The 26,610-nt window shown below is 42.5% G+C and overlaps 1 protein-coding gene across 1 annotated transcript in view; it reads right to left on the bottom strand.

Annotated features, from left to right (window-relative positions):
* Nucleotides 1-26,610, bottom strand: part of LOC139931840 (exostosin-1a-like) — a 51,838-nt gene that overhangs the window by 14,438 nt on the left and 10,790 nt on the right. The window contains exon 2 of the mRNA XM_071925454.2: nt 2,697-2,790. Within this exon, the coding sequence (XP_071781555.1) occupies nt 2,697-2,790 (94 nt within the window). The remainder of the gene's footprint in view (nt 1-2,696; nt 2,791-26,610) is intronic.

Here is a 26,610-nt window from a genome sequence, read left to right as displayed (position 1 = left end):
CAGTCAGAACAGAGTCACTCCCCATCTTCCATCGCAGACTGAAAACTCTTTAAGGAGGACCTCAAGCTGCCCTGGGAAACACTGAATGATTCCCCTCTCTACTCGCTCTAAAAAATATCTCTTCCATCTCTCTCCTCAACTCTTACTCTGTTTCTTCTCCTGGCACGCTTACACACTCATTCTATGGTCACACTAAATGCCATAACTTTTGCACTCTTTGATTGTGGTTGCTTGTAATTTTTGGTGACAGAATTTGAAACGTATTCCACTGTTGCACTCACTGCAAGTCACTCTGGATACGAACATCAGCTAAATACCTAAAACCTAAATTGTAAATATATACACACATCCTCTCATATATGCATTTACTAAAATACATAACTGCAAGCATGACGTACATGAGGATACACACTCACACATACACACTTACACAGCTGCCCAGACTGTGTGAAGGCCGAAAGGCATTGTTAACACTGATGCTAACTGACAGTGCCTAAATGCTGTTTAAATGAGTCACTGAGTGTCCTGCAAGTTGGATGACAGGTTCTTCATAAACACAACACACACAAGTCCTATGGTGATTTGGACTTAGGCAAACCCTTTGAATTATAATATGATAATGGCACATATGACAGTGTTTTTAGGCTATATGTGGCACTCGTGATGCTGTCAACACCTAAAAGACCTTTAGGGAACCACGCTGGAAACAAGTAGGCTATTTTGATGATTTAATACTCTATTCCTTTGGGTTTTCAATGACAAGCGGGACTGCAATTCCTAGCAGTTCCGCTAAGCCTAATACTTTGGGGGTAGACATGACTTGACTGAGCAAACACTGAGTCAAGGTATGGCCTAATTAACAGTCCAAGGGCAGCAAGTTTCTCCATTTTGCAAATGATGATCTAGGATTATTGATCAAATGCCAGGATCACATTAATTTAATTAGCAGGTATATTGTGAGAATCCCCATTCATCCATATGAATGAGAGAGAGAGAGAGAGAGAGAGAGAGAGAGAGAGAGAGAGAGAGAAAGAAAGAGAGAGAAAGAAAGAGAGAGAGATTATATTTATCAGTTGATATATTATTGACACTGAATCAAATGTAAAATATACTCACATGGAATTTATTATTCTAAAATCTTACTGCAGACCTCCACTGTCACCTACTCTGCCCTAAACTCTCATTAATCAACACACAAATTTTTGAACAAACTGAACAAATTAAATGAAATGTAATTAAAAAAAATATATTCTCACATGATTTTTAGAATACAATTCATTTTGGTGAATAGTGACAGAACTCATTTTTATGAAGCCACTTTAAATAATTTTTCAAAAGTGTTATCTTGGCACCCCAAGATGAAACTGCCGACACCACAAAAGCACTCCAAGCAAATAAAGCTCCCGTGAACAGCACGCACATTCACCACACAGATTATTTATAAAAACTATAATTGGCACTAATTAATTAACCAATAATTCAGTCAACATGATAATTTTTTTAAGCACCAGCGTGACTGCACATGATCAGTCCTTCCATCACATCCCAGCATATGTATGAGCATGATCCAAACCATGAGAGGGGAGGCGAGGGAGGGGAGAGGAGAGCAGAGCAGAGCAGAGCAGAGGAGAGAAGAGAAGAGAAGAGAAGAGAAGAGAAGAGAAGAGAAGAGAAGAGAAGAGAAGAGAAGAGAAGAGAAGAGAAGAGAAGAGAATGACCACAAAAAATGATGGATGGAGAGAGACAAGAAAAGAGGAGAGGCAGGAGGGTGGAGAAAGAGGGACAAAACTAAAAGAAGTGGAAAAAGGAGAATAGAGGAATGGAGAAGAAGAGGGTGATAAGAGAGAAAAGATGGCAGAGGCAGCAGGGAAGACACTGAGTCAGAGGCAGCTGTATTAACACTGGCTGCACAATTACAAAATGACTGGCGGGGGCTGAGAGAGCTACTCAGAGTAACTCAGTCCATCACTTTTTCCATTCTCCAGCACTGATTAATGGCCCTATTGTTTGGTGAGGTGACCACAGCCTTTGGGTTGACACACTACAAGATTTCTTGGACTAGCTCAGCTTGAGTTAAGTTCGTTTGCCATCCTAGGTTTCCAAAACCCACCTTATTTTATTCTAAAGATGTAGGTGCTCATGAAGACTAACGAAAGGGTACTCTCAACAGAATCTTAAGGATTTGTGTGGGGCATTTGGTCAAAATCTTGCAGTAATTCCATCCTTAAAAATATCTATGACACTGAATCAGCACAGACACCACATAGCCGTAATATCACAATTTGATTTTGGCCAAATAAAGTACTGAAGTTGCAAAAGCCCTGTACCTTAATTCCATTCTAATTTCAGGAAACAAGAGCCTGCAGTTCTGCTTCTAATTATAAAAATAGCAACATTTTTGGCTTCTTTGCTTTATTTGATAGTTGACAGTAGAGAGTGACAGGAAATATTGGAGAGGGAGAGATGGATGACATGTAACAAATGTCACAGGCTGGATTTAAACCCAGGACATTGCGGTTATGTGATACGCACCATAGCCAACTGAGCCACCATCACGCCCCTAATTAATTCAGATTTAATAACCATTAGGCCTATCAATTAGGACCCAGGAGACCATTGAATAATGAACATCATTCTGAGTGTGTATATGTGTGCTTGTGCACGTATGTGCATGAGCGTCCATGTGAATCACTGACCTGCAAGGCCTCCAAGAAGCGGAAGGAGCCTAGCCGTCGTCCTCGGGGCACCAGACAGAATGTGGAGTTGTACAGCATCTCTCTATAGTCGTACCTACAGGATGACAGCAGAGGAGAGGACAGGACATTAGAAACAGACTGTCCACGACATTCATTACACAACTCAACACAGCGTGAAGCTGCACATCACACATCCATGTCATTGCTTTGAGGCCAGGGCTCTTTGTAGTTTACAGCAAAACAACAGAAGGCAACTGAGGATGTCAGGAGTCGCACAACAGATAATCAACAGTCCAACTGTGTGTGGGTTTGGTTTAGCTTACTATTACTACTATTGCTGCAGAGGAGACAAAACATAAACAAGACCAGAAACAAAGAAATTATGAAAATGGGGGTTGACAGAGAGGGGTTTTCATGCTTGCAAATTGATCTGAAATTTGTTGCAACAATATTTACAACATCCAAACAATCAATAGCACAAACAAATAGGAGTCGATAAATACTCAGCAACATACATTACCAACAATCAATAAAAACACAGAGAGCCTGCTTTTCAAAGTGCTAATGTAACCATGACACTAGGCATGCGAAAAGTCATTAGTGAACACTGTGGTTGCCACTGACTGTCTTTGTTGCGGAGCACAAACTCAAGAATGGGGCCTAAAAGAACCAGAAGTCGTGCCTGGAATTTAGGTTGTTCACAACACTGAAATATGCTTAGCCTGCGCACAGCAAATACCAGGCGAGGCTTATTCAAATGGCCTCAGTGTAGCAGAGGCCAAAACAGAGGAGTCAACTTTTTTAACAATGGCATACCTGGAAAGCACAACTGCTTTCGGGGAAAATCATGGACCTTGATCTTGACCGCTCCCCCTTCCCCTCCTTCTCCCCACCCAACTTTAAACCCCTTGCTCTCTCACCTGCACATCTCAACATCTCTCCTTTCTTCCTCGCTACCTCCCACCATCCCTCCACCACCATCCTCCAATCTAAGCCTCAGTCAGCACTTGCTTGGATTAAGGAGCTGCTTGGAATTCCTTCGGTGTCAATATTGTGTGTGTGTGTGTGTGTGTATGTGTATGTGTGTGAGTGTGAGTGTGAGAGAGAGAGAGAGAGAGAGAGAGAGAGAGAGAGAGAGAGAGAGAGAGAGAGAGAGAGAGAGAGAGAGAGTGTGCATGTGTGTTGCCTGATCATGCATAAAACTGGGTTTGTAAGCCTCAATATTGCTAGTGTGCATAGTATATTTATGAGTGTCTGCTTTATATACTAGCATGCATGCAAATCTGTGCGTGTATGAGAAAGAATGTGTGGGTGTATTCGCATGAGAATGCAAATATTACAAAGATGTACAGGTGAGTGAAAATGTGTATACACACATCATGTGTGCCTGGGGCTACTTTCATACTATCTCCGTGTGTGTGTGTGTGTGTGTGTGTGTGTGTGTGTGTGTGTGTGTGTGTGTGTGTGTGTATAGGCATTATATGCCTGAGGCGTCTCTCCTGTCTGTCTGTCTGATAGTATACTGTATCCCCATGGAGCTTCAGCACAGAGGCAGCCTACCCTACATTCCTCTACCCCAGCAGCCTAACCTGATCCACCTCACCTATACGGGTCACCGCACAGCCAAGACGGATATCAGCTTCATGACATGCACATCGAGTAATGGGAGTGCACAGCCACATGCATGTATGCCCCCCTCAACGGCATCACAATATAAAGTATAACATTTTGCCTCGCTGTGCCTTGTGGGCATCAATCTGAACTGTGTTGCCTTAACCTTTTTGTTCATAATTAAGAAGTATAATTTACACCATCAATCAGATAAAAGGGGAATTACCGGTGTGGTGTCTCAACGATATGGAGTCATCGGTGTCATTCTAATTAGTGAGTCATTACTAGGCGCTGGAGCATGAGCAAGACATATCATCTTAACACCAAGATTTGCAAGAATGTAAATCATGATATGGCAGCAGCTAAAAATCATTGGGTCCCACAAAATAAGGCTTTACATGAAACAACCAAGTGAAAAAGAGTCACAGAAAAGTAAATGCTATGTAGCTGAAGAAGCTCTTCATTTATTTATCCAGCATACTGAAAAAGGTAGGGAGTGAATAATTTTTTGCAGTACTAGCCAAGGTAATAAGCTTCATCCCTCATGTTTATCACATGGATTCTTTCATACAAAATGTGGATTCATGTCAAGAATCCCTGCTTAAGACTGTTTGCTGGTTAAGGTATGTAGATTGTTGTGCTACTGAGCACAGTAAGCAGTCGGCTCAGTGGATAGAGATAATTCCCAGGTCATATACTGCAAAAGCAGGGATCTGCATGAGCTTAGAGGCATAAATCATTTTTGAGACCTCATACAAGTTAAACGAGATTCAACAGTAATAGCAAATGCTAAAAAGCATCAGTGGAACTATAGAGTGAGACCTATAGACTTAATCCTTAATCTAAAACCAAAGCTATTATAACCAACATCTGAACTCTGTCTATACCGCATATTTCCATGTTGCACTGGTGAGATCTGTTGCCTTTTTGTTTTAGTTGTATCGCTTTAATCAGTGCTTGCCAGATGTCACAGCAGAGGACTTCTCAATTCATCTGTTAACAATTTGTTTCATCCATACATACCTTCGTTCAGCAAGGACCAGAGGACGCTAAACTAGCTGGATACCAAGTTCTCAATGGCTTCTCGATAATAATGTCCAAACTAATAGTATAGCAGGTCCTATCTGGAGATTCCCACTTCAAGACTAAATAGCAAACCCATTTACGATTGAGAGTCACTACAGCAATTTTAGAGCGGATTAATGGCAACAAAGAGCATAAGAGCTGCAGCTAAGCTTGATATCGTTTATAGTATTGCACTATAATGGACACATAGCGAGCCATTATCAACGCAGTATATAGTAGTTGGTTTAGGCTATCAATAATGTTATAAAAGTACTATAGGCTCCAAGGCTCAAAGTGGTAGCATCACTAATGTTCTCCCTTCTCCCATCAGTGCATCCATTATGAAATCATGATGTGATTCATGTGTATGACTCCATCTCGGATATGAGAGGCTATCATTAAGCACAACAGCCAAATAATCCAGCCAGAGGCGTGTAATAACTCTGACCGTTTTGCAGGCCCATAAAAACCAAAAGTATAGGTCCATATCTGGGCCTGGCTGGGTGTAAATGCCCCATCCATCACAGGTCCTGTCAGTGGAAACTGAGAAAAGACCAGATGTTCCTCTCCCTGCATACCTCCGCGCTCCCCTTCTCTTCCAGATGGCTGCCTGTGGGGAGGAGCAGCCTCACAGTAGGCCACTGCATGTCAGTGAGAAGTTAGCGATGAGCGTTCCAAAAACTTCTTCAGGAGGTAACCCTTGCCTGTATTTTCGGCGATATTTTCACCGAATTTTACACATACATGGGGTTGCTCAGCAGATTGGTGTCATGGTAGGATAGATGTCGGTGAGCAGTTAGTCATAGCGTGTATCTTCCCAAACCCTCAGCAAATAACTCTGTAGACACGATATGAGGTAAATCCTGCCTTGTCCCATATTTTCAGTGCTGCAACATCCAGATGGCTGCTGATGAGCAGAGCAGCCTCACAGTAGCAGATTGGTTGTCAGTGAATTGTCACAGTGTCAAAGTAATGGCGCATTGAGCTTAAGTTTGTCTTTTTTGTCTCCTGGTGTCATTAATTTAACATGGTTTGAAATGTTGTAATGAAACTGCCTGTGAGAATTCCTTTCAATGAGCGTAAATGAGTTAACAGCCTAAAGTTAGCTCACTGTGCCAAACCGTAAGACTTTTGACAACAAGTACTGGCTTACTTACTGTTAAAAAGGTAGTTGAACACAAACACAAAAGTTTGAGAGGCTGGATGAGGTCCTGTCTAGCTCTATGGACTGTCAGCCCTAATAGTGTCTTCCAATATATAAGATATATGTGAGGGTTCGATGGCATTATTGGCACCCGAAATAACACAAGGCATAATTACATTAGGTCCTGTGTGTTGGTAAATGGGAATAATAACAAACAACTGCTGCAGAGCAGAGGTCTAGATAAACTGCACACTGGGCCATGTGTTGGTAGACATATGTTCATATGTGGAGACTACTCAGCACACATGACGACAACAGCTGTCATCTCTGGGCCTTAATATTGTTTGAAAATTTTCCATTCAAGTTCACGGGCAGAGAGAGATGGACTGAGTCATTCCCAACTCTAAACCAGGCTGTATGCTTTTCATTCAATCTAATGGAGGGACACGCTGGTTCAGGAGAATATAAAGATTGAGCCAACACATTTAAGAACAGCTGCCTGAAAACACAAGTCTCAATTATCAGACTAGTCATTATTATTTTCAAACTATAAATTACAAATGGGGTAATAATCAGAGGGAGTAAAAGCTCCTCCAGGCAAAGAGTAGTCATGCAAATCCACAGTGTTTCTCTGTCTCAGTGAGCTCAGTTCAGACTGTTGTTAAAAAACAGTCTAGTTAGGCTGCGTTGATAATCTCTGTGTCACTCAGCACAGTCTGTATGATTCACCAAAAGAAAACTGGCTGTCTTAATGAGCATATAGCAAAGCTACAGGAAGAACATGGAGGAAAAGGAGTAATATCTAGCAGCATGATACCTATTTCTACTTTGATACATTTTAGCCTGATTATATTAAGAGTCAATGAACAAATTGAGATCAAGTACATAGCCTAGTCGTATTGCGAGACAGTGTAGCCTACTGCACAGCAGAGTACAAACTACGAAGACTGAATCCCAGTATGAAGAGCAGCACTTCCTGCCAATGACCGGGTGAGATACAGACAGAATGCATGCGGTGGACACTGACACATTCACAAGGGACTTAACCTCAACCAACTGTTCAATTAGAGCAGCCACACTGTTGACACTTCCTGACCATACAGTCACTTTTGGTTAGGAACGACCATCATTCAGAAATGTGAGTTATTTCATTTAACTTCTCCATAAACATATAGGCCTAAAGTTTTTTTTATAGTCATGTGACATGTTCTACGCATAGAAGAATATTCATTAATTGCAACATTCAACAATTTTTTTGTGAAAGTGCAATTAGAAAGGTCAAGTAATTCTACAGTTGACTAGGAATTATACTGTTATTATAAAAAGAGAGTTTTCTCTGGAAATACAGTACTAGGACTGAAGTGGGAAGACAGAAGGGAAATGTGGCAAAAAACTTATTTCAAAGAAGCTATTCTGCACTCATTGTAACTGCTCAGTGAACTGTGCAGGTTAGTCCCAAAAATTCCAACAAGAACAAGTGCCCATGGGATTAAGGTGTAGGCTCTGAAATGTTTCTGAATCTTGTTGCTTGAGCAAATCTTCCCATTAACTCCTTTTATTCACACCTAAGTACAGAGTTTAAAGAGATGGCTAAATTAACCAGGTCTATGATGTAGCCTTTTTATCGCTTCAAGGAATACTTCACCCCCAAAGGAAGGTTCTGTCATTATTTACTCATCCCCGTGTCAGTCAAAACTCCATTTAAGTTTGTGGGACCATGAAACACACAGCAAGTTAGCACCCGTAGCTCCATCTCTGCCTTCCCAATTAACTATTGAAGCTCATCTTTCTACAGCTCCAAAAAAAACACATAAAATGTTATTCATATTTCTCCAAAGAGCTTGGGCAGCATAATCCAAGTGTTCTGTAGCCAAATGATTGCACCATGGGCCCAGAAGTCCAGTATTTTTTATGGATTTTTTTTTATGGTATTTCTACTTTACTGGAAGAGTACAGTAGAGAGAGACAGGAAGGAGGGGAGAGGGAGGGGTGACACGCAACAAAAGTCCCAGGCCAGATTCAAAGCTGGGACACCGCGGTTACATGGTACCCGCCTTAGCCAACTGAGCCACCAGGAAGCCTCAAAAGTCCAATATTTACCTCATTATCTCCTATATTTTCCTCAGTGACATGCTTTGTTCCACAATGTGCCAACAGGCACGCACGACCAGAGCATTGTCAGTGAGGAAATTATAGGAAATAATGAGGTAAATATTGGACTTTTGGAGCCACAGTGCCATTGTTTGGCTACAAAACGCTTGGATTACGCTGCACGAGAAATTTGATGGACATTTTATGCTTTTTTTTTGAGCTGTGAAAAGATGGCCTCTTTAACTTCAATAGTTTGAGAGAAGAGTGAGATGGAACTATGGGGGCTATGGGGGGGGAGTTTCAGCTCACATGGGGGTGAATAGATAATGACTGAATTTTATTTTGTGGTGAACTACTCCTTTAAGCAATCTACTGGAAGCTAAATGGACTAGGGTGTATCTGCAGTGTATTAATGCAGCATCATTACTTCAATACCACAACTCAGATTAATAATGAGACAGAGTCTATTCCTGGTCTCTTATTGGAAAAAAGAGAGAAAGATGAAAGCACATCAAAATGGTGAAAAGGCACTAAAACTGTAAACCAACAACGTTGATTTTCATGCTTTGTGAGATCTACTATTAGGGTATCTTTGAATAATAATATTTCACACATGGATGGAATTTAATTTAGTGCTTTCATGTAGTGTAACAATAATGGATAAAATATGTTTCATTTCATAATACTGGGATTGTAACATTGTCTGTGTTTCACAGAGAAAGAGAAAAGAGAAAGAAAGAATGACAGGAAGTAAGCTGGGTCAAGAAAAAGATCAACCAGTCTCCTAGCAACGAGGATAGATGCTGTAAAAACAGAAATGCAGGGCTCACTCTGTCAAGTGCCTGAGGAGACTCCGAAGAACAGCCGATGTGTTTGTCTTCAATATTCTGGGTAAGAGACCACACGCATTTACAACACAACAACTCAGAGAGCGGGCTGCAATCAAAGGCGGCATTGCTTCAGCTCGACTGTGACAAGTTGAAGGGCTCATGTGGGATCCCCCAAACTGTCTCGCTTCATGTCTGTTTGCCCTGCTGGGACAGCGTGTCCCCCAGGATGAAATCGCTGGGGACTATGAATCGGTCTCCTTCTGTTCGTCTGTTCGTTTGTTTGTTTGTTCATCCATCACACACCGTATCTCAGACACTGCTGAACAGATTTTGACGTAACTTTGGGAAATAGCACGTCTCACTACTGTGTTGTGGCATTTTCAAACCACATTGATTGGCCCAAGGGAGGCGCTACGATTACAGGTCAAAACAAGGTAACATAATTATCACTGATTGGCCCAGAGGGGGAACGCATCATTTGTGGGGGACAACATGTTTACTGTTGGCTTGTTATTATGTAATCTAGGCTCTGTCCAAATAATCTGACAGACCATGTATGATGCAAATGTTGAAGCCTTTATCTATGTAACGACAACTAGATTCAAAATGTTAGTTTAATCAGAGGAGTGATGGTGTGGTGGATTGGAAATTGGGATTTCTGGAAACTGTGGGAGTACATGGTACAGGGTGGTCCAGCCATCTTCAGCACATACACACAAATGAACATTTTGGGAACCAAAGATAATGCAAGAAGCTCCATAGAGTTTTGACTCAAACTTCTACAAATAAAAAAAATGCGTGGATGTAATGATGACTGAGTCACATTTTTTTTTACTCATCTGAACTCTCAGTTCTCTTCCTCCATCTGTTTTTGCCTTTCTCAGCTCAAAACATTTAAAAAACATCCCACGTCCTGAGTAAAAGTCTTTCTAACCCCTTCACATGAATGAGGGAATGGATAAATCTAAAATGAAAGAATGATTTGTCCCTGTCTGTCTTTAAATCAGAGGGGGAATTCTAACTAACTAATGCCATGAGAATGAGATAAGATCAAAGAATGCAGATGTAGAGCTAAATCATTACTAAATCATTCAGTCTCTACTGTGACTTCCCCACATTGCAACCAAGTTGTACTATTCTGAGTTTCTCAATACAACCTTAGCAGGAAGATAATCTAATTTCAACAAAGATCACTTTATGAAAACCAGCCCCAGATTGTCAGTAGAAGAGTTACTGGTCAGAAAACATAAGCTAACTGGAGCAGATATTGTCAAAGGTATGTACTGAACGACACTAATCAATCATCAAATATGAACTTGGCACCAAGACTCCTCTGAGAAGCTCAGTCTTCGCCTAATTCACTCGCATATGCCTTAATCGGTGCTGTAATGGACAGAATGCAGGTCCACACAGGGGCATAAGTGGTTTAGCTAAGCGTGTGTGTGTTAGGGGGTGAGGGGGTGGGGGTGGGGGGTGGGGGGGCTTAACAACGACACCATCTCTGGGACAAGGGAGCCCAGTATCTTTGCAGAGGCTGTTAAGTGAAACGTCATGTTTTCAGATGGTCACCTAAATAACGAAATTCAAGCGCTTGATGGCCTAAATTCCCAAGAATGCACTGCCTACAGTTCATAGAACAGCGATCACTCAGCTTAGTCACAGAGAGTATCCTCAAAAACAGAGAACTCCACATAAATAGGCTCCACTTCGGAGGGAGAAATCAAGGCAGCTTCAGTATTGTCCTACTCTCTCGCCCCTCTCCCATCCTGTACTGACTTCATATCTCATTTTCTGCTTCCTCTTTGCTGTCAGAGTTGAGCCGAGTTGATGGGCTGTTGGCTGTTGCCAGGACCATGAGTTCAAGCCAAAGGAATTTCAGCCTCAAAGGCACTGAGTGAAAGTGAGTGTCATCAGATGAGAAAGGAAAAGAGAGGAAAAAACAGCAGTTGTCAACCACACGCTGTATCCAAGCCACACACAACCGGAGCCACACACAGCAACCGAGTCACACACAGTGCAAACGCGCACATTCGCATAAAGCCGCGTCTTGATCCCAACACATCAGAGCGCCTTCAACAGTACCAGACACTGCCAGGCCCTCCAAGACCCAGCTGCTGTGCTTCCCCTGAGAAAGCTGCACACCAGGAGGTGGACATGTATTTCCATAACACACACAGACACGCCCGGAGAGGGAAAACCAACATGGTTTACTTAAACACACACACACACAACAGCTTGGAATAAACACACAAATACACCCCATTTGGAGGAATTATAAGACTTGCATATGTAAAGACAAACACACACTCACACATATACAAACACCCTTTGTTTGGAAGGTAGGATTGCATAGGGCTTGCACAGGCACATGTATAGACACACATTACATCATATTAACAGGCATGTGAGCAATCATTACATGTCTGTTTTGAACACGATGAGCCTTTTACATACTGAGCAATCAAACACACTGCTGGTAAAGTGGGGTTAACGAGCGCCCTGGATTACTTGCACAAGCGCACGCATGTACACACACACACACTCATATTACGTGGGGTTAATTATCCATCAACATATTACATGGCAGACTGGGCTCTGGTATAGGGGGGAGTGCACTAGACTGCTGTAAGAGAGCGATCCCTGAGGAATGTGGAAACATTAGACAGCCGCGGTTTTATTGAGCTTGTAGGAATCTGGTACACCGAGCCTGCTGCAAGATTTCACCTACGCCAAGTGACTTGACCTTGAAGTGTGTTTGTGTGTGTGTGTGTGTCCATGTGTTTGTGTGCGTGTCCTTACACATGTGTCCCTGTACGTGCCTGCGCACTCTCCAATGACATGCATGACTAAAAAAGAGACAAGGTTCAAATTACACTGTGATATCTGACCCTGCAAAGCAAGGCCGTCAATCAATAACCAAGAATTTCAGGCCCAGACGCACAAAAATCCAGTGGTCAGGGTGACAGTGAGAGCAGCGTGATACTACACTCGCCTAAATTTATGGAGCCTAAAATACACCGGTGGCCTCAGGATGGAAGCATCACAGATTAATGGCCAACAGTGATCTCTGCATGAATGGGCTTTCACGGCACTAGCTTGTACTTAATAGCATAGCTAATGCCAACTCTTTTACCTGAAGCCGTGATAGATGAGCAACTTTTTGAGGCAACGGATATGGACAATGTTGCCCTCAGCAGGGACAGGGACAGGCTACTGGGACAAAAACAGTGTGGATGACAGCGTGAGAGAGAGGTAGTGACAAAAATCGAACTACTTGTAAACTACCTGTTTACATTGTTGCAAGAGCTTAGCTGTGTGTCATGACTTTTACACCTGTAGGATTAGACTACAATGACAGATGCTTCCAGGCATAAAAAAAGAGAATAAACAGAGTGTTTGTGAAGCATATCCCTGTTATGAGACTGACCAGTATGGAAAGCTATGTTCACTGGTTGACTGCAGAGGGGAAAATCTTAGGCTATTTTGGTAATCATTCCAGTTTATCCTTTAACTGCGTCCAAAGTCTTTCCTAATGGAAATGGAAATTGCCACAGTAAGCCCTTCACTGGCGAAAACATTTCCTGTGGTGGAACATCCAGGACCAATCACAAAGGAATTATTTCAGAGGGCACAGGACAGGAAAGGCCAAATAAAGATGCTTCAGAATGCTAGAAGTGAATTTCCCCTGTCCATGGTGACTCATAGCTTGAACTCCTGCAGGCTACATCATGGTTGTTGATAATTGATGTCTAATGGAGAAAACAGAGATGGTTGTCTGATTGGACAAAAGACAGCATTCGCTGGAGAGTCCAAGTTTATATTTACAGAAATATGTGCTCCATTTATTTGCTCTTTTCGGACCAGTTATATTCCAAATGATATTCTGAGCCAGGTTTCGCAAATTCTACCAACAGTTCTACCAACATCTTTCAGTGTTTCTCCTAAAAAAATTGAGTAGCAGTAGAAAGCAGGGGTGATTTCAGTTCTGACACCCAGATTAGCTGCCATGATATGTGGACTAATGATACTAGAATTGCTCTTAATTTGTTTGTTTTGGGTAAGCATTAAGGACAGATGCTGAATTTTTATCATGCTTACATTTTTTCAGAAGCAGGGACAATTTTCTGACAGTGGAAGGACTGAAGTTGCTGCTTAATGGGCTTTAGGGAAAACCCATTTGTTCCACCCTAAGTCAATGGAGCAGATGATCTTAGTACCAAGATGGCTTTTTGGAAAACAAAGCCTTTACTGATTTCCTCAAGGCACCTATGGCTCACCCATCTTCCTCTAGTTAATAAGTTCAAAGAGAGCTTCATAAAACATTTACAGACACACACAAGGGGGTCTTAAGCACCACCACTGCTCCGTATGACCCCAGGTTAATTCACCTAATTACTATGCTCTGAATCTTCTATCACTCTTCTTTCCCCCTTTCCCTTTCCCACTCTCCATCCGTCTTGAGCCCTCTCTCACGAGGGGAATCAAAGAGTTTAAGATACCTTTCATCTCTATGTATATCCCTCCTCAAAATGTAGTAGATGACCTGCAGTTTGTTCCAATAAGCTCATCACACAAATACACATTGACCAAAACTAGCGCATTCATCAACATACATAAAATGTCTATGTGATAAAAGCAAATCTTTTACTGAATTTCACACAATGCACAGAAGTTCAGAGGAACTGAGAATTGAAGCGCTCGCCCAAATCCCTAATCAGCAGTTAATCTTCCATCCACCAGATCTGAGGTTGACGAGAGGGATCCTTTGAAATGCTCTCCGTATGCCATAAACCAGAACAACGGAGTCCTAGAGATAATGAAATGACTGTTGTTAATGAAACGGCCATTAGTGCTGGAATGTCAGGGCGGACTTGTAAAGTCTGGGAACATAAAGATGTCAGATCAGTCAGGTCAGGTCAAACTATTTGACTCCAGGGACCAGCCAGTGGCTTGTCCTCTCAGTCAATAGCTGAGGATGATTGGTGAGGAATCTAAATGTACTTAGACTCCATCTTATATTCAGAGAGAAAATAAAGCCTCGGCAACATAGGCAAACCCACAAAGGTTTTATAGCCTGCCTTCAGAAAAAATAAAATAGTCTCGGCCAGTATTTCTTCAACTACATATTAGAACCCAAACGCAGGCCTCATTCTGTTGAGTCCACATATGACAAGAGTTGCAACATGGTTTTATGAGCCTGGATCCCAGGAGGACGCTAAAACATCTCAATTGGTGCCCTGGGCTGAGACTTAAAAGTCCGGCTATCCATCAACATCTAGGCTCTGGTTTAAAAAAAAAAAATCTCCGGATGATTAACAAATCCCTTTTGAAAATGCATGGTCAGTGAGTGTATCTCATTAAGAACAAAGAGGGAAGTTGAGCAGATTAATCAGAGAGGTCTCTGAGCTGGAAGGAATGTTGTGAAACAGTCAGTAGCCGACTTCCTGTTGGAGATAGGGTCGAGCTGCCGCTGCTGTTGCAGTGGCTGCTTCGCAGGAGAGATAAGTCCAGGTCAGGAATGTCTCTGTTCCCGGGCCAGGCAGGGACGGATGGAGGGAGAGATAGAGAGATGGGAAGGGGGGTAGATAGGGATGGAGAGGAGAGAGGGATTGAACGCCGGAGAGGTGGAGGGAGGAGGGGAGGGAAAGAGGTAAGGCGCGAGATGGATGGCGGGGGGACGGAGGGAGAGAGAGGGGAGATGGCGGGAGACAGATGGAAATCAAGGCGACGAAAAGACAATTACGAAGAAATAAAATAAAATGTGAACGCGTGAGCATGTGGGTAACATAATTTTGTTTTCGACAAGGGTGAAAAAACCCGTCAGCTCGCAGATAGCCTCCTCCCTTAAATGGCAAAGTAACCGTGACGATACCCGTGACAGAGAGAAGAAGGCTTTGTATTGTCTCTCTCAGTTCGGAATATGGGATGTTATCAGCTGGGTTTCCTATCAATGCACCATCAAATGGGCCCGCAGGCTGCAACTGATCTGATCCAATACCCCTCGTGACATGAGAGGGATTTAGATGGAGCCTAACTAGGATCTGGCTGGACTGGGAGCTCGGTTTTGGAGGGTTTCCGCTTGTTTGTTTGTGTGCGGGTGTGATTTGGATTTGCATCTGAGGGCGTAACGCAACAGCAGAACACTGCAGGATCATGGGAGCGTGTGAATGTGTATGTGCATTTGAGAAAGAGCGAGCAAGAGAGAGCGAGAGCGAGAGCGAGAGAGAGAGAGAGAGAGAGAGATTGTGTTTGTGTGTTGGCTGACTTCATCTCAGTGGACTTCTTTACTTTTGAACCACGAGTGTGAGTGTGACTGTGTGTGTGCATGTAGGGCTGTCGCAATAACCGCAATATTGCAATACTGCGCTATAGACAAGCCAACCGCGGTGGATGGCAAGCAACCGCCACAACCGCGCTATGTTCACGTTTTTTCTTTTTTTCCATGAGGCTAGGCACTTCTTGTTTTACACTTCAATGCGTGTGCATTTGAATTCATAATGAAAACAATAAGAGTGTATTGTTTCCTGCCAACAGCATTTACATGGAGCCTTTTAATCAGAATAGTAGCCCAATCAGAATAAAAATGCCTCATATAAACGCCTCAATCAGAATAAACTGGCCGATCCGAATGAAATTTCATTCCGTTTGAGAGGGGTGGTTTAACCCTTTCATAATCCGGTCGATGGATAAAATTTCGTCATGTAAACACTCATTCCGATCACTTTTTTTATCTCGCCTCTTTCTGCACATGCTCGCGCATTTAACGTAAGTCATGTCAATTATGTTACCCTTTTTTTCCGGGAGGATTCGAATGGATGTGCTTGTTATTAACCCCGGGGCGCTCGGGCTTGACCGTATGTAGGCGGCGCAGCCCGTTTTTATATCAAGTCCTGACTCCGCCTCTCCGGGCCAGTTTCGGCTTACAGCGGTGAAAATTACAAATGGACCCAATCATTGCGGGGGCAAAACAAAACGTCTTTTTCTGACACTTATGGAGTCGTATGTTTTGATAAAACTGTTGCTTCATCAGAAAGAACAGCAGTAAAGAAATACCGACGCAGGTCCATCTTTTAAAAACGTAAGCCTATGTTAGAGTGCTGGATTCGGTGTTTTGCGCATGTCAGAAACTTTTATTCTGATTACATACTGTGAAGCATGTAAACGCACATCTCAATGCGATCGTTATTAGCGCTCATGTAAACACTTGCGTAGCAATCTTCCTTCGGAATGATTTCATTCAGAATGAAAAAAAGGTCTCATGTAACCGCAGTCCAACTTGGTGACTTTGTCACTAGATTTAGCGACTTTTCAGAACCCCCTGGCGACTTTATTTCTGAAAAGCGACTAGCGACAAATCTGGCGACTTTTTCTGACCATGGGGAACAATGTTAAAGTGTTGAATCCCAAAGCATTTGCCAATAAATTGGTACGGCTGATGCCGGTTTGCTCTACTTGCTTGTCATCCAGACAAGTCTGATGATCACAGCGCTTCCCACACACAGCGTAGCCCCCCTCCCTCCGCTGCGAGCGGAGACTGTAGGTTATATATTGATATGCAAATTAGCATGTGATGTCATCCGGCGACTTCTTATCGCATACACCGCATACCGCGCTGTTGAGCCACCCTAAATCACCGCAGGGGAAATTCCTTCACCGTGACAGCCCTACGTGCATGTGACAATTATTACCAAGGACACTGCAGGGGATAATGCAAAAGGAGAGCCACTGTCTGTGAGACAACACTGAAAACCTTCTCACAGGTCACTAGATGCATTGGCAAACATCATCAAACGCTGTCCATATCCACTGTAACACTTGAAAAGCTCCATATGACGCACGGAAAACGCACGGAGCTTATCCAACTTACTGATGACAGCCAGCCTTGAATATATTGGGAACAGAAAAAAAAAAGTTCCTCTGGCGTTAGTGCAAAGCGAGTGTGAAGTAATGAGAAGAGCAGCTTCATTCTGCCGCTGAGAGAGAGAGGGAGAGAGAGAGCGAGAGTAAATTAGGGTCTCGCCAAGTTGAGCCGCCAAAAACGAAGTGTAAACACAGCCTTTTAGTCCTCAAGAGGGAAAAGATGATTACCTCACAATTACCAGACCACAGAGAAGAGAGAAGCCCCAATTCCTTCAGTGACAGAAAGAGAGATTACAGGGTGGCGGCGATACTAGTGATGATGGGGAAGGGAAATATACTGCAGTTTATCCTAGGGGATACACAAAATTACAGCAGCTTGGGGAAATTTGTGGCACTCGGCTAAGAGGTGCTGGCAATGCTGCTCATGCTGAGGGATGAACAGGGAATGCCTTATTTGTTGTGTGTCTGCTGCTGAGTTAGACAATCTGACAAGTGGACAATGTGTCAGCTTTCTCACAGCAATGAGATATCATCTAGAGAAAGGCACTCAACAGGTTTCCAATACAGTAAAGCACCTCAATTTTGCACAACAGCCTATGAATTTCAGAAATATTTCTGTCCCACTTTTATGTTTGTATATTTTTTTCCAAAAAGGAGGTGGCAGAGATGCCATACTAGGACTGCAACAAATGATTATTTTGATAATCGATTAGATTAATTGCTGACTTGTAACTGAGAAGGGCTACAACTAATTATTTTCACAGTTCAATACTCAGTCAAAACAATGAAAAAGAGTTCTACTTTTGAAACAGTATCAACTTGTCCTGTTTTGGCTGTCTTCCCTCCAGAAAATATTTTAGACTCCATAATAAACATAAATGCTTTAAGAAATAAAACTCAGATATAATGTTTGAAGGTTTGCTGAAGTGACATTTCCACTTTGTATTTTTCTCAATTATGTACAAAATTTTAATATTGCATGTCTTTGAAACTACAAAAAAAGAAATGCATCATCTCCACATGAAGTACACTTATTCCAGGCACGCTGGCCTCTGTAGTTTGACAGTCAACGGTGTTTGAATTTCAATAAAACATAAGCCTTAATGTTTATTAGTAATTATATCCATGCAACAACTGCTCCTTGAACATTGCTTCAGCATAGCCAGCCTTGCATACTAAGCCTGAATAGGTCCTGATTAGAGCAATGAATAAAATATCAGCGATGTGTACTCAGATTGTTAACATGCTAGCGTACTGACCGAACTAGACCCACACAATAAAAATACTGCATCTGGTGATCTCAGGCTATGTGCAAATATTCTGATGCTCTACCAACACAACGCTACTGTAATATTTACACATTCTACAATAATCATGCTCCGTCATCCTCCACACCGGGATGTTTTCCCTTCAAGTGCTCAAACATGCATGTTGTACTGCGGTAAAAAAAAAGAACTCAAGTCAAGGGTACACCTTTTAAGAAGTCTTTTTGTTGTTTGCACAGATTAATATCAAGAAAAAAAAAGACTAAATGCCAGTAGTGACGGCACATTCCCAGAGCAGTCAATGCTGAAGATTGACTGCTTCTATGGATATGTGCATGCTATCACTTTAAAGCCTGCGCTGATGTCCCCATAAGATGGTCATTCTCATCAAGGCTTAGTTGAATGGCGGGCCAGCTTTGCCATATGACACTGCCTGCCCACCCTTAGGTTTCAACCCATCTAATAAGCCCTCACTCACTAATGTGATGGCTGTGGGGGATGGTGACGTAATCCTGCACTGATACCATGATGCAACACACACACACACACCACTTACAGATGGAAATTAGCTAGCAGCTAAATCTGGTACAAAGCATCTTCTCTCTTTGTTTGAGATTAATGTATTTTGTACATGGTCCATGATATAAATAAACTCAATAAACTAAACTACCGCAGCAGGCAGAGTCTACTGGCTCACACTGACACCAAATGAGACCCTGCTTAGAACACATGAGTTTAGATGTTAATTTTATTCATGTTATTATATTGATTACAGTATGCAAATGAAAATGAGCAGGAAACTGCAAAACTGTATAACTTAAAAAAATCCTACTGTGTATAGCTTATCCAGAAGCGGACCCATAATTAACTCCATTTCACAAATAAAGACAAGAATATTTAAAAATGAAAAATGTTACACAGCTGTATTATTCCAGTTGAATGAACAAGTTTGTTGAAATGGAAGTGTATAATAAACTGCTGGCAAACACAGTAAGTTAAATAGGTTACACTGTCAGCTTTCCATAATCCTTTGGGGTCAATGGGAGGGCAGTGGGGAGGAAGGCTAGATGATGCGTGGGGGGGGACTCAGCATGTTCCCCATGCTGAGTTGTAACCTCTTTTACACAATCCTGTCTCAACTGTCTAAACCATAAAAAACCCCATTTTAACCTCCTCCCCTTCATCTAGGCTGCATCTCCTCTTCATGACTCAAGAGTTCAGTATTTTTCATGTATATTTCATAGAAAGAGCAGGTGGTCTTAATCTTCTGGGCACTCAGTCTACATAAACATGTGCAGGCACAAACATACACAAGATTCTAGTATTGGCTTGAACCTATGCAACCTCCGACAGATCAAATGTGAGGATAATCCACTGGATGAATACCAAGTGAGCACAGCTGACAAATGTAATGCTGTAGCCTAGGGCTGAGGCTACTGACATGTTTAAGACAACAGACAAATTCTCATATTCGTACCATATAAAAAATAACGAGGCTCAACAAACTATACATATTTCATAGTTTATTTCATTCTGCGCCTAATTTGACATTTAAACAAGCTGAAAAAGCCTGTTAAAGCAGTATTTACACTATCTGACACCCAAACTTTCCATTTAAACCAATGCAAATCTTTCTTTTAGGTAGGATGGCCCACCAGATGGTAGGGAAAAGACTGCGGCACACTATCACTAACTTCTCAATGTTATACACAAGGACAAGTTAACCTGATCTCAGAAAGGAATGCAGGCTGCACAACGGTACTCTCTGAGGCAGCTGAATTCCTCTGTATCCTAGCAGACACGCTGGCCCAGAACAGAGCTTTACCGTCTGTTAATGAATTCCACGGCCAGCAGTGCTTGCTGCTGCGGGCAGGTAATTAGTTTGAACAGCGGGAAAGATCAAAGACAACACTTCCTGCTTTGCCCTCTGGTTATGACCTCACATGGGGAAGTCACAAGTTTCACCGAGGTGGAAGAAGGCGCCGACTGGGGGATGTTTGCTATGAAGCCTGGCCAACATCGAGGGCCTCGTGTTTCCTGCTAGGGCGCCAGTTGGCATATCGGCCTTGCCACCATAACATATATATGACAACGCCGACCTCTCTGCAGGCTCAAAATCATAGTCAAAGTCATCGGCAACTGAACGGATTGTATTTATCATTTCATACTCTTCAGAAACTGGTTCATTAAGGTTGCTTTCCCTCATGTCATTTTATGTCCTAAGATTAAGTAAATGGAATGTGTACCATGAATGATGCAAAATTATGGGCACAGGGAAGCTCGCACACAGGGAAGCTGTGACAAATAACTTAAGGCTTGACCAAACTACTACTCAACAAAAAATGGCATGTGACAAAAAGGAGACAGGTAGAAATCACAGAAAACAGGCACTGTCACCGAGGGACTGCTGACACACTTTATCTTCCGTTAAGCATTCCACAAGTCAGCTGCCATTGCCAATTAACAGGCAAGGAGATGTACGTGTTTACAAAACCACTGCTTGCCTATGGAAAACCAAAAATATATCAGCAGAACTCAAACAACTCCTTGCTATGTTCAACAGAAGTGCCTGTTATAGCTGAAAGGGTAACAGGTCAAACAAGCCAGAGAAACAGTACTGATCTTGCAGACTTGTTTTCCATTCCACATTTTTTCCTCTTACAACTATATTCCACAATTTTTCTTCACAGATCTGACATGACTTGGTGGATTTAAACAACACTGAGCAGCCACTTAAGATCTGGGTAGTGAGGGGTCAAGGGAGGCCACCATTTTATGGAAAGGTATACACACTGTCACATAGATAGGGTATTATTGTGTGTAGTCCAGCTATCCTTTCTTCAGACAGTGTCTGTTGCAACCCTTATCTGACAAAGTGGAGTCCAAGGAGGACAGGGAGATAGCATATCTCTGCGTGTGTGTGTGTGTGTGTGTGTGTACTAGTGTTATCTGATGATCCAAGTCACTACCCAGCCAAGCCACGCAACATGGTGGCTGATAATGTTTCAGCACTGCCAGATATTAACACAGCAGCCACAGTCCCACGATGACGATGGTACATTTCAAAACAAGTAAACAACAAACATGTCTTCCCCCACAACTTATACAGAGCTGTAGTGGGGCAAGAAGTAGAAAATATGTTACCTCATGTTATGCGGCAGAGAAAAGGGAAGAGAAGGTGCCATTTAAGGCTGGGCGATATGGCCTAAAAATAAAATCTCTCTCTCTCTTAATCGATTTTTTTTTCTTAAAAACAAACTAAGTCTATGAAAAACATATGAAACACCAACGCATCTCTTTCCACCGGGGCTCCTTCTTGTCATATGGGATGCCACAGGAAAATGATGCTGCTAATGTTACCTGCTTTATGACAGCCGTTTGGGGGCTTCCGCTAGCTTGTGCATGTCGCAGTGCCACACACTTTTCCACTCAGCTGCGTGCCTCTGTCAGAGATGCTGGAGTAAATTTGTCACGCTGCTACCTTTAGTTGCCACAGACTTTAGACAAACTTTACAACGGACAGTGGTTTGCGCGACGTCGAATGTTGCAAAACCGAACCACTTCCAAACGAGCTCCTCACACAGAAGCATGTGCTGCCACCTTGATACTGTGTTTGTGTCGATCAACTGCGGAAGCTCAGGGAAGCGGTGGGGCTTGATTGACAGACAGCGATCCGTGCCGTATTTACCCAGGTTAAAGTGAATCTCTATTTTCATTTTTACACATCGTCCTAAACCATAAATTCGAATTAATTGATAAAATCGATTTATCGCCCAGCCCTAGTGCCATTCATTGGCGTCCAAGATATTGTGCATGATGTACAATTTAATGTCGTGGCAACCCCCTTAGGCCAATCAGTGCAATTTTGAAAATGACAGAAAACAGCAATGAGACACATCATTCCTCTCAGTTTCGTCAAAACGCAATCGATGACATCCAAGTCCAAGTGAGTGACATACAGACGTCAAAACAAACGCCCTACGTTTAGCGAAAATCCGTTCAGCAGCGTCCAAAGTATTGTGTGTGACGTTTAGACACCTCCCCACCTTAGACCAATCGGGGCAATTTCGAAAATGCCGGAATATCAATGACACACATCACTCTGCAACGTTTTGTCAAAATCCAAAAGTGGTGTTGAAGATACTGTGCCTGACAAACAGACGGACCAGGGCTGATCCATAGTCCCTCCACTGATCTCATTGTCAATCTCATGTATCCCAGCTCTTGCTACATAATTAGCCAATGAGACCCTGTTACTAAATTCATGGACTAACAGAGATACTAAGGCTGATTAATATTTTACTCTAACCTCCCCCAAAAAATAATAGCAGAAATAATAATTAAAAAAAAAAAAGTCTTTAGCGGCAGTCAATCAAAAGTCACAGTCGCTGAGGGACTCTGTCTGTGGGCTTGGCAGGTCTGCACTCCACACTGACTGGAGGATTAAAAAGCCACAGGATTTGCCTGGCCTTGGTCTTAGAGTGCCGCTTAATTCTGCATGTAGCTTTCAGAACATATTTCATTGTACATGAGGGATAATTGAGAAAGCCCTTGTCATGCTGAGGAAGCAACTATATCTGGGAGTTTGAAGGGAGGGGAAATGTACTTCACTGGTCACGCAAACACAAGCTTGCTGTGTGGTGAGTCAGTTCCATGAGGTTACATTCTACTCCCTAGAAGCAACAGCAAAACTATTTTAGATAATGTCAACGGGCAATTCTACCAACTATTATTTACTGTATTTTGTCCTGAAACTGACTTTAGACAATTTCCCAGGTGCCAGCCTTGATGAAGGTCACTCTGTTCATCTCCATTACCACAAAAAGCTGCTCATGTTACATCACCATTTCTTGTGTATTTTTTCCACTCCCTAACCCTCTCGGATCCAAGTTTACTTGGCAGCTCCACCTAGTTTCTGCCTTGCTGTTCAATCCAGCCCACTCGTATCACATCTGTCAAGAAGCAAGGGAATGGTGGTGTGTGCCTTTATATAACGACGGAAAAGTTCTTCCCGGAATGGACCACACTCTGTGCCTGGCACGTGGACACTTCCGTCCCGTCCCTTACCCCACTCTCTCAGCATTCCAAGTGGAATACATCACCTGCACATGGCTGCCAAGGACTAGAGATACATCATCCTGTCAGGACAGGACCAGAGACAGAGAGAGAGAGAGATACAGAGAGAGAGGGGAAAAGGCAGATCTCCAAGCATTCAAAAACATGCTCAAGTACACACTATCAAACTTTAACAAGACTAAAATTCCACTCTTCCTAAATTGGGCTGCAGCAGGTGTTTCATTGTTCACACCGAACCCATTTAAACAAGGGGCCAATTCACTGGACAAGCCAGAAAGCCTAACTCCAATGCAGATTTAGTCATTCCATAGATGCTGCTAGTTACTGATGAGTGATGGGATTTGAACATTGATGGTAATACCCTCTGCTCCCAGCACCCACCTCCCCCTCTACAAATCCCGGAATGGATAATGAAAAATGAGACGGCAGTCAATCGAGAGGTGGGGGTGGACGACCAGACCCTTCTGAGAAACAATTCACTTTCAGCAGTTTACGGGATGAGGCACACGCACATATACACACACATGAACACAATTTGTCTAGTTCATTTGATTGAAGAACATTTGAAAATTATCATGACAATCGAACCGTTAAGACAGTTGTCACAGTACGAGATGTAAGGAGAGTACCATGCAATGTGTCCGGCAGATTGTATCACAACTTTATCTTTCCTATCTTTTAGCAACGATGAGTGTGATGAAGGCCATCTGAGAAAGAAAGCACAGCATTCAGCTGGCTCTGGACAAGATTCATTCACACCAACACACCCATCACTGATTCTCTCTTTAAAGCTTCTTTTTAAATGGCATTTCTTCTGTACTAGACAGTACAGTAGAAAGCAACAGGGAAGACAGGAGAGTGGGTGTGAGGGTCATAAGCCAGACTCGGGCCCATAATGTTATGAGTGAATAGCGTGAGCTTTAGCCCACCAGGTCACCTCGATGTACCTCTTTCTTCACTCGGAAGTCTGAGTGCAGCTCGCTCACTTTGGCTGTCATTCTATGAGAACCCAGTACTCGCAAGTCGTGATGTTATTAAATCCACATGCATGTCAGAGTCAGAGAGCTTTGGGGCAGATGACATGACACCGTCATCTAGAATGACAATGCAGGACACGTGATAGCCTGGGTGCTCATCTCAGCTTATCTGCTATATCTGCTTCTTCCCATAGTTATCATTTACCATAAGCCCTCTCTATATGAGCAGTTAATAATCCCCAGGCCCAATAGGAAACTGTGCATCTATTTTAGCACTCTACCACCCTTGACATGAGGCTATGGGCCTAGCTAGACTTATAGGCTGAATAAAGCCCCTCTTATCCAGTATACATCAACTCAAAGATCCATATTGTGCAGAAGTATAGATTTGTACTATAAACCAAAAGGCTTATGAAAGCTTATTTTTTTCTACCATAAAATGATCTCTCAAATATCATCTATTGTGATTCAAAAAGTAACCAGGCTCAGTGTTCAAAATAGTCCTATTACAGCTACTGAAAACATGAAGAAGGAACATTAAAACCACAAGGAAATATGGCAGACAATTTGCAGATGTAAAAATGAGAGATTGGAGGCATATAGGAGGCTCAGCATATCATAATCTTTTCTATTCTACCGTCTAACATCATCACAAAAGATGGACATCAACAGACAGAGATATGAAACTCATCCCCTATCACACCATTCAGAAAAGCTCATCTCATAATTCATTGTTGTCGGTGGCTGATTGTGCCAGCGTTTCCCCCTGTGGGATTCAACCTGTTTACAGCCTCGGAGACAAGACTTGCGGAAATGAACAGCCAGCGGGCTGGGACAACAATGACAAATGATGCCGGGATATATTCAACATAACGGTGTGAAATTAGCAACATAGCCTACCCTAAGCTGACAACTCAGTTTGTTGGCGATGTACTCTAACAGCCATTTCAATGTGTGACAGGTTACGATACAATAAAGTCTTTAACAGCTCATTAGCAGTATAGATGCCTATATATAGCTCAATCTTCACCTGTCTATGTCCACCGCAGTGACGCTGGAAATGAAACAAAAAATGAAACATGAATTGATTCTAGGTGGGACTGAGTGACAGCGCCTAAACAGCTGGCACCATCTGAGAAACCACGGGACATAGATGTCACCAAACAGATCACTTATCAAGTCCCTGTTCAACAGGCTATCATGGCAAACTCAACATATTTATAACAGAGGATTTGAAAGACCATTTGATTACTATACTACAACTATAGCCCAGCTGGCAAAGTATATCTGATGGTATTAGGGTGAGGGAAAAAATGAATTTGTTCTGCTAGGACGCTGAGTAACAGAGCCTAAGTAATATTTAGAGTAAGCTTTGTTTAACCCCATTTTGGAAACTATGCAGTTGTTCCCAGTCTTCCATTTCCAGAGAATTCCTCAGTACTGCCTCGTCGTTCTCCAGCTGGCTGCTGGCTGACGTGTCCAGGCTAATGATACTCTCTGATAGATTCGTGCTAGGCTGATGTTTTCTAAACTTCTGAAGCATGGGGAAAGATCAGATTCCCCGCCCCTTTTGGTAAGTTTGACTTATAAGTGGGGGGAATTCCAACAATCACCCCAGATCAGCATCTATGGGTAACTTCACCCTACTTCCCTCTGGCCAGAGATAGGGAATCCTGGTCATAACTAGGCACTTTGGTCAGAGATTTAGTCTTTAAGGTTATTTGCCAAGTCTTGTACCAAAGAGCTGGGAAAGATACAGCTGACAACTCAGAAGCAGTAAGGGCTTGGTGAACTTTGTTCTGAATAAAACAATCTGGAGAGTTGTTTCTTGATCTGATGAAAATGGAAATGGACGCAACTTCCCACTGCTTGCATTCAAATGGCTAGACCTGATTTCTAGCTTGCTAGGTTAATAATAGCCATATAAAAATTGTCAGTAGAAAGCATGAAATAGGTTTATGTAGACATATTTGGAAAGCCACACTTAATGACTAA

Source organism: Centroberyx gerrardi, chromosome 12 (assembly GCF_048128805.1).
Source record: "Centroberyx gerrardi isolate f3 chromosome 12, fCenGer3.hap1.cur.20231027, whole genome shotgun sequence".
NCBI lineage: Eukaryota > Metazoa > Chordata > Actinopteri > Beryciformes > Berycidae > Centroberyx > Centroberyx gerrardi.
This window is presented reverse-complemented; position numbering and strand designations above follow the sequence as displayed.